The sequence below is a fragment of the Lontra canadensis genome, unplaced genomic scaffold (genome assembly GCF_010015895.1).
Source record: "Lontra canadensis isolate GAN:19392208 unplaced genomic scaffold, GSC_riverotter_1.0 scaffold31, whole genome shotgun sequence".
In the NCBI taxonomy this organism is placed as follows: Eukaryota; Metazoa; Chordata; class Mammalia; order Carnivora; family Mustelidae; genus Lontra; species Lontra canadensis.
In genome coordinates, this window is record NW_022631025.1 from 14,919,818 (window position 1) to 14,933,192 (window position 13,375).

Consider the following 13,375-nt stretch of genomic DNA (forward strand, 5'->3'; position numbering starts at 1 on the left):
GTCTGTGAATCTCCACGTTTACAAACGCTTCTCTTCATTTTTAAGAACAAATCTGTTGTTTATTTTTTTAATGAATGAAATGCTTTTAAATAAACATACAACTAAAACACAAGTCAAAGTGCCATAAAACCTTATAATCACATGATTAAAAAAGACTGAACACTACAGAAGCACACACAATGAATGCTGTCACTGCCCTCCCTGCTCCATCTGCTCCTCCAGACGCTCGTGGGTTTGGTATCTGCCCGTCTACCAGGGCCGACACTGTTGAGAACGGGAAGCTGCCATGTACTGAGAGCTGACTGATGACATCAGGGATTACAGTTTCCCATTTACCTACACACTATGCCAAAGCCTCATAATTCTAAAAGCCAACTATTATTTTCACTTTGTGGATGAGAGAACAATTAAGAAGTCAAGTCAGGAACTGTCACGATATTCCCATTCCTAAGAGCGCTAGAAGTGAAACATCCCATCCTTACCTCCACCTGGAATCCATACTGCAGAACGACGTTTTTTATATCTTCATAGCTCAATTCTATGGAAAGTTCATTTGCCAAATTTTCAAAGTGGTACAGTAGGGGACCTATGGTTTAAAGATATTATGAATGAATTACTTAAATATAAACATGCACTAGTTGCTGTGGTAGAACTCCAAATTGAATTATAAGATGGGTAGTAGGTGAAACAAACAAAAAGGAGAACAGAACCTTTACATCTGCCAAGGGCATGTGTCCAAACCCCTTTAACTTTGGCCCATTTGAGTGCTGGGCCTACACTGGTGGGGAGGGAGTCCCTGTGGCATACCAGGGCTGCACTGTGATCCTCCACATATGAGCCTTACACCTGTAACTCTGGGGTTACTGAGGGAGTACTTGATCAGAGAATGCGAAGTCCCTAAATTCTGAAAGTATACTGTAATTGTAATTCCTTAAGTAAATGCACAACTGCAGCTGCAGACTGTGTATCAGGTGTAAACAGAAGGGTCCTCAAGCTAGCCTAGGTCTAAGAGAGTGCGTGCACATGGCGGGAAGTTATAGGCAAGGTTTCCTGGAAGGAAGACGTGACACCAGATCTGGCTCTTTAAGTGCACGACTCACATCCCAGCTCTAACACTCACTGATCGTGGGCCTGTGGACCCGTCCCCAGCTCTGCAACACCCAGTACACTTGGCACAGAGAAGGCGTTCAGTCAGCGACAGCAACCACAGCTTTTTAAAATGACATTCCTCCTTTACTATTCTCTCATTCCATGTATCCAAGAACTATCATCCGACTCCAACCAGAGTCTCCAGGCTTTCAATCTCTCACGTTCTGCCCAGTCCGTCATCAGCCTCGTCTAGGCCACACTATCATTCAATAGTTACTTTAGTACTAACCTAAACAATCTTCTCTTTTCCTTTCATTGGCTTAACTGTAAGTCCAGTGCCCATCTCACGTCCCCTTCCCCTCATACAATGTGCTAATCACAGGAATTAAGAGTAACAACAGGACAGTTTCTCCTCCTAAAAGGCTCATCACTCTGTGGAACATACTTACTAAGCGTTAAAACGTTTTTCTTCCTCTCCTCTTTTCTTACCCTACATAAACCGCTAGGACAAATGACTATAAATATATATGTTAGTACTCTTTTCAGAAGAAAACAATGGTTCACCATCAAACTATTCTGTCAAGCTTAACTTCCTGTTAGTTTTATTAGGACTAGCAAAAATGACAGCAGCTACCATTTACTGAGCACTGCTGTGTCCTAGACCATCCCGAAGCCTTTGAAGCCCTCAGAGCAGTCCATCCAGCTCTAAAGTGTGTGATGTTCCTGCTGCTCCATTATTTTAAGAGCCTCCAGCATTACTGTCTTCTTAGATCTAAACACCCCAGGAATTTTTACATACTCAGGTCATATTATACCTCTCTTCACGTTGTGTTCCACCTAGAGAGCTCCAACTCCCCAATGCAAGCTTTAGCCATGCTCCCAAACCTTACTGAAAGCAAGTTTTAATATAATCCATCTAAGTTTCCAGCCCTACTGCTCACTCTCTTAATATAGCCTACTTTAAAATTCATGTAATGTAGTATGGCTTTGCTCACTGATTATTTTTCATGTAATCCACACTTTTTAACCAGATTACAAGCTACATGAGTAAAGGCACACGTCTTCAGTTTCTTGTGAGTTCACCACAATGCCCAGCAGAGCAGTGAATGTACAGTTACACAGCTCTAATTTTACCACCCAAAGAGAACCATTACAGTTGAGTATTTTTTACAATCTATTACAGATGGTACTTCGACAAACATCTTTGTGCGTATTTCAGCCTTCTACAAGTACAATCAACCTAATGTTTCTATGTACTATTCTCTATTAAAAAGAACCGGGGATCCTTTGTCGGGGGGTAGGGTGGCTACTCTCAGGGCCTGGCAGAGAGAATACAAAAAGAGCCTGGAACAGTGGTGATGTCAGAAAGGAGGCGATGTCAAATGGACACAGGGGAAGGGGGCCCTACATGCCAAATCTGGGACAAGTTAACTTAAACCATTTATATCCTTAAGGTTCTAAAAATTCCGGTTAAGAGACAGAGACTGTTAGATTGGAAAACAAAATATAACTATGCTGTTCCTAAGATATATCTAAAACAAAGAGAAAGGGTTTAAAATACAGAAAAATATACAGTACACATTAACTAGAAGAAAGCTTGTAGTAGCTATCTTGAAATGCCCACTTAAAGAAACATGGCTTGCAATTGTTCAAAACAAAAGAGTGGGCACTCACACCTCAGCAAAAAATTGTACAGGCTGGGCAAGGAGCTACTGTGGGGGGCAGGTCGGGGCGGGGGGGTGGGGGTGGGGGGTGGTTACTGCCTGCTCATTTTCCAAAGCTGACTTAACCAATATCCTTCTTTTATGTCCCACATCTCATCCTCACTCTCTACTAGCTCATGCCTTCATATATTTTCTTTCCCATTCACTTTTTCCAGTAAATTAAACTTCTGGTCTTTGTCTGAGCATGGACTGGAACTTGGTTCCCTAGTTATAGGGGTCCACAGGCCTCCATACGTAGATCTTCAACTTCTCTTTTTCCCCATATAGTCACTCATATTCCAGGATTATTCCAGATCCTCCATATAGCCAGTCATTTTCCAGGGTTACTGCAGGTCAACTGGTTGTTCACACTGGGTGTTTTGCAAAACTTATCCAGCTACCCCATCTGAAAAAGGGTTACATTTTGTTGTCTCCTGATGACCTCCTTGCCATTCTCTGTCATTGTTTTAGACCCTTTTTCTATTTTTACAACCACTGCAACAAGGTCTCAGTGTGTAAAGGAGATAATGTGTCAGCTATCTACGTTTTACAGGAAACCTCTCATGTTTCAAAAAACATTCAGCTTTATGATGCTTTAAAATTTGATAAGACTCCTTACACTTTATAAAGATCTGCTTTGGTACTTGCAAGATGATAGAAAATACACACACTGGTTTCTGGCAAAAAGCTCCCGAAACCCTCATAATTTCCTAAGTGATAAGAACACTAGGAGCATCTTTTGTTCAAATATTAGGCCTGTGACTCTGGTCCCTGACACAGGGCTCCTGAAACTCATAATTCGTGGGTGACAGAAGCATCTCTGGTTCTAATGAGACAACACTCAGTGAGGGCTGGTCACCAAAAACACCAACCCATGATCAGAAGGTTGGAGTTTCAGCCCTGCCCCACTAATGTCTTGAGAAGGGAGAAGGGCTTAAAAATGGAATGGCTGATCAAGCCTCCATTAAATCCCAAGAGCACAGAGTCCAGAGAGCTACTGGGATGAACATGTGCAGGTGCTGGGAGAGTGGCAACCCCGGGACAGAGCATGGAAGCTCCACACCCCTTCCCAGATACTCTGCCCTATGCTCCTCTTCCATCTGGATGTTCCTCTGGATCCTTCACATCCTTTAAGAAAATGGTCAACCTACGTGTTTCGCTAAATTCCATGAGCCACTCTAGCAATCACACCCAAAAGAGGGGCTCGCTGGAACCTCCAATCTGCAGCCTACAGATCTACAGTTGGTTGGAAGCACAAGTGACAGCTTTGGACTAGCGGCTGAAGTTGTGGGAAATAGGGGAGAGGGTCCTGTGAGACTGACCCCTTCCCCTGTGGTATCTCACACTATCTCCAGGTAGACTGTTATCAGGAGTTAAAGTGGGGGGCACCCAGCTGGTGTCACAGACAACTCTTGTGGCGGGAAAACTTACATTTGGTAACCAGATGTGTCAGAGTATGAGTGTTTTACTATATGAGGAATAAAGGAGACACACGAGGAAGAAATACACAGTAGGGAAGAACTGTGTTTTTTCCCCTTCATAGGAAGGAAAAGACTGCGAGTCTTTCTTTTTAGTACTTTAACGTGTTTATTCTTCCAGACGAAATTAGATTTCATCTGCTAATTGCCTGCCCTCCACTGCTGGACTACAAATACACCAGCTCACACATATGCACACCCACACGCAGTTTTCACCATAAATTATACAGACGTCTTCAAGGGTCACCATGAAAAGCTGAGGAACAGGATGCACAGGCACTCTTCTACATTTTGCTAATAACAGACTTTTCCAAAGGACACATGCAAACAGTTTCCTTAAAAAGCTCACTCTCACTAGCTTTCCTTAACCTGAGGAATATTAGAGTACTTCAGATCCCCTTAAAGAGACTTTAAAAAAAGATATATTCATTCATTCATTTGACAGACAGAGATCACAAATAGGCAGAGAGGCAGGCAGAGACAGAGGAGGAAGCAGGGTCCCTGCCGAGCAGAGAGCCCGATTCAGGGCTCGATCCCAGGACCCTGGGATCATCACCCGAGCTGAAGGCAGAGGCTTTAACCCAGTGAGCCACCCAGGCGCCCCTTAAAGAAATTTTTTAAATTAACAATATTCCCACTTGTGATTTCATAGAACATAGACAACATCTTCACTGTAATTTAACTTCCAATGTAGCTTCTTAGTATTCCACTATGGCTGAGAGAGACCGTTCTCATTTTCTATGAATGTGTTGACGATCCGGTCTTACATCACCACAGTTCGGGTGAAACTGTCCCCCAGGAGTTGATGCACTCTCAGCTTACAGATGAAATTATTTTTTCAGGCCCACAGGACTGACACCAAAACCATGGGAATGTTATGAATTTACTGACAGAAATGCCACTCTGTCCTGTCTCCTGGCAGCCAACCTTCTGTGGCAACTTAACATTACCTCTCTTCCGCTTTCCAACTTTGAAACAATACACTCACACACACACCAGTCACTGAAGAGCCGCTGGGTGTCGGGCTCTGCGGGAGGGAAGAGCCAGCATCAGCTTCCGGCCCTCACTGAGCTCACGACTACCAGAGGAAACAAAACGTATCGGGGGCCGCACCGTGTTGTGTTAAATGCTCACGGATTGTGCGAGAACATGAAAGAGGAATACAACAAACATGTACTCCAACCTGAAAGGATCAGCTCCGCTGAGTGTTAAGAGCATCTAAGAAAGAGGCAACATGAGCAGAGAGGGAAGAGAACGGGCTCTCTAGGTCAGAGGCGGGCATCTCTGGGCAGGGCCGGGGCGGTACAGAGCAGAAATAACGAAGCTCAGACACGAAGACCACAAAGGGCACTTTGCCCAATCCTGGAGAGTTCTGGGCATCTCGAAAGCTAGAGCTGTATGTAGGGAGTGTGACGGGCAGAGATTCAGGCGTCGGGAGGATCCCCCTGGTGGCAGCACACGGAGGACTAAATGAGGCGCAGAAGACTGGAGACAACTTGAAGGTGCGGGTTCCCCACTGGAACCGCTGCAGTCACCCGGCAAGCAGGGATGAGGGCCTGAACTAAGGAAGGAGCCGAGCTGGAACAGGGGTTCTCAGCTGGGCGGATTCTGCATTCCCGTCCTCACACCTGAGGAGGTCCTGCTGCGGTGGAACCCGCAGAAGCCAGGGATGCCGCTCACCACGGCCCTGGCCGCAGGCAACCCTCCCTCTCTCCACAGCCTCCACATGAAGAACCATCCAGCCCCGAATGCCAATGGTGCCAGAGCTGAGGAACCCTGGCACAGAAGCTTCAAGACCTACAGAGAAGTTTCAGGATACGGGCCTTGTGGAGGGACCGCGTGCAGACGGTGAGGAAGAGGAGGGGTAAAGGAGCGCGCACAGGCTTCTGCTTGGGGGCGTCTGCATCCACGATGGATCTGAAAAGACAAGGGGTTTTCCTGGATGTCGCAGTATCCCAGTTGGCACACAGTGGCTTGGACCAGAGATGCAGACTGGGAAATGAAAGAGCAGGAGGAGCTGCGCTGGGAGTCACGTGTCGTCAAGGACGAGGACGCGGCACGCAGAGTGAGAACGCTCTTCCGAACAGACACCACAGCACACCAGGAGTGAGGAAAATCCACTCTGAGATAATCATCATTTTGTAACCTCAGCTTACACATGTGAAGAATTTGATTTGGAAAGTACTGACCTCCCAAATAACTACTTTTAAGGTCTATGCGTCTCCATTATTCCAATGCTCCGAATTGTTTCGGAGCTCTGTGGTATGAAGAGTAGCAGCTCTCCGAACTGACCTTCCCCCAGACCCGAGTGTCCTGTTACCTCTGAAGCCTGAGACAGATCACAGTGCAGCCCAGCATGTCTGCTCTTATCAAACAGTGTGCTTATGAGGAGCAATTTTATTTGTTCCGGGCAGTTATAATTACTGTTATTATATAACTTAATAAAATATTAATAAACCAATTAAGATAAAAGCTCAAAGAGAAAAGTTTCTATGAAAGTTAACACTTTGGAAATATACAAAACCTTCCCCTAACTCAGTAACCAGGGTCAGAAATATTAATCACATAATTAACAAGAACTGTTAGACCCAGGGTGGGCCTGCAGAACTAGCTGGTTAGGCATTCAAGCGGTTGGTTCTGGGCTGTGAGGCTGTCTCTGCCATACATGTAAGCTCCGAGACCCCACTGCTAGTTACTTTCAGCAAGATCAGACTCTCCAACTATGAAACAGTAGAAATACCATTTCAACCTAGGGTTGTTCTGTGATTCAGTAAGGTGTTTGCCCACCCGCAGTGGTAATGCAGTTGACCTTGAACATCACAGGTTCAAACTACACAGGTCCACTTCAACACGTTTTATTTTGTTGATAAACACAGCTTACTACTGTCAATGTATTCTCTCCTTCTTATGATTTTCTTAATAACATTCTTTTCTCTACCTTACTTTAAGAATACACTATACAATATACACAGTATATAGATATGCACACAGTATATACAGTATATAATACTGTAGACAGTCTACCGTAGTAGACAAAACGCACGCTAATTGTTTATGTTATCAGTAGGCTTCTGGTCAACAGCAGGCTATGTGGCTATCTGTAGTTAAGTTTTTGGGGAGTCAAAAGTTATACGCAGATTTCTGATTGTGCCAGCATCCCTAAGGCCCGCGCTGTTCAAGGGTTATATGTATCATGTTTCAATCATTCCTTGGGAAATTTTTAGAGAAATTTAAGTAAGTGACTCCTTCGAAAGAGGACCTAAGGTTTGGGATAACTTCCATATTACAGTTGCATTTTATAGCCACTCTCATTTGTCCCATGACATTCTAAACAGAAGTTTGAAAAGACCTACTTCTATCTTTGGTCTTAGTCCTAATGGCAAAATCTGTGGTAAAACCCAGCCATTAAAAAAAGAGCACATGACAGAACCCAACAAGACTAGACCCATTCTGAAGGCCACAGACTCAAACCTGTTTGTTATCTCTTAGGGCTTGCACTGCTTTCAGAGGACTCCACACTAACTGGGATACAGTCTAAAGGAAATTATACAACATAACTATAACCTTTATGAATATTTGGTACCGTAAAGTTACCAAACAGAGAACAGCTATAAGTACTCAGGTTCACGTATAAGATTCTAATAAGCACTGAGGAACTTACCTAGATTTATCCAAATTCCACCTGGCTTGAGTATTTTCCATATTGTGTCAATATAATCAATGACATTGTGAGCTGTGTCTATGAAGAAACAGGTAGCAATACAGTCCCAGGTATCTATTCGAGGAAAACCACATTACTACATTCATTATGTTAGGTTGCCTTTTCTTTTAATTACTTCTACAAATGTTACCTCTTACAGATTATGAATATTTCATTCAACCAGAAGAATACAGAAGCTAAACTCGTCCAGTCAACACTGAAGTTAGGGTAACCCAACAATCATTTATGAGATGCTTTGCAGTTCATGAAAGTTTTTACTAATAATTTGATAATCAACTTGGAAACCATTTTGATAGCCTATATAACTAGGTATCTTTACCAAATGTACCTGTAAGAGTTTTGTTTGTAAATCTACTCAATGTCTAGCCTTCATTTCAAATGGGTTAAGATGAAGTAATTGTCATTTGAATTTTAAACTGATTTAAGCCACTGTTAACCACCGATTCTGGCAAGTTTCAGAAAGGCCATATGCACTTGTTGCCAAGTGAGAGACAAATGGCATAAAAATACTTAGACTATTCATTAGTCCTTCAGGTAATCACCAGTGGAACAGGGGAACGAGGCTGTCAGTGCCCTGTGGAGGCCGTGACTGGGCACAGGGACAGAGGCTGGATTCTACAAATCTCAGCGCCGTGAAGGCACGGATCCCACCGAGGATGCCCTGCATCATCTGCTCTCCCAAGCGCTGCTGCTGAACAAGGTCACCTGTACTCGCCTAAGTGATGTCTTCCATTATGTCACCTCTCTCTTGAGAACTCGCTCTCTGGCCTATCCCCAGCACCTAACATTTTCCATCTCTCTCTTTCTACCTTTGGAATACAGGTTTTCAATGTCAGAGTTCAGGGAAAAATAAACAAAAGCTTGACTATCTCATCACTGCCCTGCTCAAGTCCCTCCAATGGCTTCCCACTTCTCTGAGTACAATCAAAGTCAGCCTCACCAAATCCTCCCTGATCTGATCTCCCACTGCACCACTGCTCATTTCACCCCAGCCAAAGTGGCCTCTTGCTCTTCCTTCAGCAGAACAAGCACCCTCCCCATCCTAAATTCACCTGCCCTTGCCACTGCTTCTGTCTGCAACATTTCCCCTCAAATAGCTAATGGTTTGCCTCTTCACTTTTTTGAGGTACTCTGCTCGGCATTTGGTTTTGAAAGTCTGCTTAGGGAGCCTTCCCTTGTAACTCTATGAACAGCAGCCTCTCCCCAGTCACTCTGTACCCCCGTTACCCTGCCTTAGTACTCCTCCTTACATTACTAAATTTGTTATTGCCCCTCTCTCCCTATTAGAACAGATTCCCTGTGACCAGGAGCTTTGCTTTGTCCACTGCTCTCTTTCCCATGCCTAGAACATACCGGGGACTTAGGGGCTCCAATAAATATTTGTTGAATGAATGATCTTGCTGACCTCTAAGGATACTATTTCTCTTCTTCCTTTTACCGCCAATCCACTCCCCGACCACCCCTCTCTCCGTTACCATCTCCCTTTCTCTAATGCTAGCTGAAACTTCAACAGTTTTTCAAGGTGGAGTCCCAACTTGATAGCCTGATTGTAAAGGTCTTCCACAGTCTAGAACCAATCTACCTTTTCTAGCCATATCTCCCATTAAACTAGCAAACCAACCTCCCTTTCCCTCCCAGTCAGGCTGTCCCACCATCCCTAATTACCTTATTCATTTATATCTTCCTACCTCTGCCTTCCCTTTTTTTTTTTTACATTTTTATTTATTTGACAGAGAGAAGAAAGCAAGTGCGCACAAGCAAGGGGAACAGCAGAGGGAGAGGGAGAAGCAGGCTCTCAGCTGAGCAGGGGGCCCAATGCGGGACTTGATCCCAGGATCATGGAAGAGTGACCTGAGTCAAAGGCAGACACTTAACCGACTGAGCCCCCCAGGTACCCCTGCCTCCCTATTCTTGAAGTTACAGCCTTCACTCTACAAAAGTCTCCTTTCCCACACTAATCTTTTACCTTTACTGTATTCATTATTCATGAACTTTTTTCACGTGTTGTCTTATATTAATAGACAGCAGAGTCTATATTTCTTAATGGTGGGATCTTGTATTTTGTATTTCCCATCATTTCCTTATATAGGACTTTGAAAATATCCTAACTTGTCAATGAATGACCAATACTTTGACTTAGTATAAAATCAGCTCATTAAATTTAGACTAAAGTACAAAAACTTTGAAATGCTTGTTTTGGACTTACTGCATTCTGAGTAGATCTCCTGAAAATCTCCTGCTGTCATAGAAAAATTAGAACCAGGAGGAAGACTGTGGGGATCAACATCAGGGAAAAAGATAGGTCGAATCTGATCAGCTGACCTTCGGTTATTGCTAAACTGATGGATCCAGGGATAAAGCTTATATTTATTAACTTCAGAACATCTGCAAAATATGAGCACAAAATTCAGTGTTAACTAAATATTTTACCAAGAAAGTCTACTTTAAATACTAAAATATAACCTGATTGAAGATTTACTTATATAATTCATTAATACGTAAGGTGTTACCACTATACCCCAACCAATTATCTGAAAATGCACATACAGATGTAGATGAGTAACCAATAGTGAATTAAAAGACAGGAAAAAAAATTAAAGTAAATTCAGAGATATAAATGTGTTGTTCATTCACATTTTAAAAAATGTATTTCCAAACCTCAAACTCAAGTAAAAAACAGGCCAACCTTTTCTCAAACAAGTGGTATGGGTTTTGTTTGCTACCCAACTATTCTAATTCTCTCCATTTTATCTTCTCACCATTCCCTAACCCATACTGGACAACATATTATTTAAACAAGGCAGGTAGTTATTTTTTTTCAATGCCCCTCTTCTGGCTTTAAAAATAACAACTCTTTTCCACTGTTTTCTAAAAGAGGCCACAAAAATTCTAAGAGATGTTTCCAACTCAGTCGTATGAGCATACATGGCCGTCCTATCAGAATTTGATTATGGGAAAAAGTTACGACTGCTACACTGACCTTACTCCACTAAAGAAACAAAGGGGTGAAGAAGTTTAAGGAACAATGAGAAAATATTCCTTCTTGGATCATCCAAAGTCTTGAAATTCTGCACAGGGAGCATTTCAGTTTCGTGGGGTGTCCCATGATTTTCTAAAAAAGTCACTTACCCATCCCATTTCAACATTGTGTTAACTAAGAACTAATTAAAGAGTGGTAATTTGTATAAGCAACTTGATTTTAATTTAAGAAACACTTATGATACATATAATTAAACACTATGTATTTATCTTCAAATTCAGAATTGTTCAAAAATAGGTAAGTCAATCTGATTCTGAGAAATTACTATTTCCAGCAAAAAGTAAATTAAATACCTGTTGAGTACAAAGTTGGAAGAAAAGAGCATAAAAAAACTCCATTCATTTCCTTGACAAGCATAACCTAGCATAGCTACTTCCCAGGCCAGTCTTCCTAGTCCAGCACCAGGTACCAGAATATTTACTTTAGAAGGATCCCTGAAATGAAATAAGGCAATTATGTCCAACCCCTCAAAGGAAAAAAAAAAAAAAAAAAAAAAAGGCAAAATCCACATTAACAACTAGAAACTTAGATATTCAGTAAGAATAAGCTCACTCAAAATTGACTTTTTAAAACTAAGAAATACTTCTAAATATAAATGAAAAATAAGGGTAGGAGGAATTATCATATGTTTAAATATCGGATGAGAGTTTTATGCCCTAAATACTTTTCAGGGAAAAAAAGGAGTCGCCTTATATCTAAAGACTTATGAAGACACTCATACTCCTATCATAGCTGTCACTTGAAAAACTATCTCAAGAAGACAAATTATCCCAAAGGGAACCCAATACACACAAAGATTGAACAAAATTATTTTATCATAAGACAGTGAAACAAAACGTTATTTCTAAATTCTATAACTAATACAGTAGTTTGTGTGATTAAATAGATGAAATATACGTAATTCCTTATATGGGTTTGTTACAGCTTTAAGATCCTGTATATTTTAGCTGGCAAAAGAATTTGGAAAGAAGGTATTCTCAAGGGGAAAATGAGGAATTGCCTTCTAACCGAGCATAAATAATGGCAAGTACATCACACCAAACCACAGACTCACAACCCAACTGCTCTCACTTATTAGTATCATACTACAGAAACAAATTCTCTTCACTGTAAGATCCACCATCCATTTTCAAATAGCTAAAAAGCCTTAGCAAAGCAAGGGACTTTCTCAGAAATTCCAGCCAATCAATATAATCTTAAGGAAACCAAAATGGAATTCTTATAGAAACCAAAGGCAAATGTGCATAATCAGCTGTTATCATGTCAATTAAAAAAATTTTCACTATTATCTGCATTCTCCAAATTTAACTCATAAATCATAAACAATTTCCAAACCTTCCCATGTGTCATTCTCTTTTTAATCTTTATACTATATGGCCTTTAAGTTTGGTGTGCTCCAAACAGCAACAGGGCTTTTTACTAGTGGCCCATACAGTAAACCTCTGCCTTTTCCCACTCTGAAATGAAGAAACAACCAGAACTAAGGGGCTTTTGAAAATTGAGTCTATAAATACAGTAACATGGGAATTTGTCCCAGGTCATCCATCTGAATTACGTGTTATTTGAATAAAAACCTTCACAAATTCTATTTAATTTTATTGTTGAATTTTATATATACAGTAAGACATAACCCAAAATTTGTTAAAAGCGACTTCTGACAAATAGGCTCATTATGATTAGGAGACATTCTTTAACACTTGACATGAGGAAACTGAAGCCAACCAGCCATGTCAAATGCTTTCTTCTCATTTCAGATTACAACATTTGTGTGTGAACACTTTAATTTTTAATTGACTGACTTGATTAAATTTCTCATGAAGAGAATGGGTAACATCCTCCCATGTGGTTTAGACCTACCTGTACCATTTATCTAACAAGTATATAAAGCATATACATAATTTTAGTATTCAAATTTGAAAAGCGACTGGCCACACTCTATGCCACCCTTTGTATGACAGACCTGCCACTGTGGCACCCCACCCGGGGCCTCTCTCTTCTACTCCCTATCATACCCACCAAAACCCATACTCTCCCAGAATTACCTCTTTTCTTTTCTCAGTTCCCATTTGCCCAATCAAAACATGCATTATTTGCATGTGGCTGTGTTCCCCTTAGATTAAAAAAGGGTGGGGAGCAAAGTAATGTAACAAGAGCAAATGGATTTAGAAGTAAACTCATAGAGTACTTAAATCGTTACAAAATATAATCACTAACAATGTTTGGATGGCTGATGAGCTGAGTAGAACAAGAATTTTGAAATCATGCTAACCCTAAGGCAAAGTTGTGTTAATATTGGTACTGACAAATTTTTTTTGTCAACTTATGGAAAGTTAACTTGATGACT

General features: G+C 41.6%; 1 protein-coding gene across 4 annotated transcripts in view; it reads right to left on the reverse strand.

Moving 5' to 3' along the window:
• The window catches only part of CARNMT1 (carnosine N-methyltransferase 1), a 39,127-nt gene that overhangs the window by 1,932 nt on the left and 23,820 nt on the right, over positions 1–13,375 (reverse strand). For 3 of the 4 annotated variants that reach the window (XM_032866648.1, XM_032866651.1, XM_032866650.1), the window contains 4 exons: positions 11,325–11,465; positions 10,198–10,376; positions 7,932–8,045; positions 483–586 (listed from right to left, as the gene is read on the reverse strand). In XM_032866648.1, coding sequence (XP_032722539.1) covers positions 483–586; positions 7,932–8,045; positions 10,198–10,376; positions 11,325–11,465 — 538 coding nt within the window. The remainder of the gene's footprint in view (positions 1–482; positions 587–7,931; positions 8,046–10,197; positions 10,377–11,324; positions 11,466–13,375) is intronic. The other variant, XM_032866649.1, reaches the window with a different exon arrangement.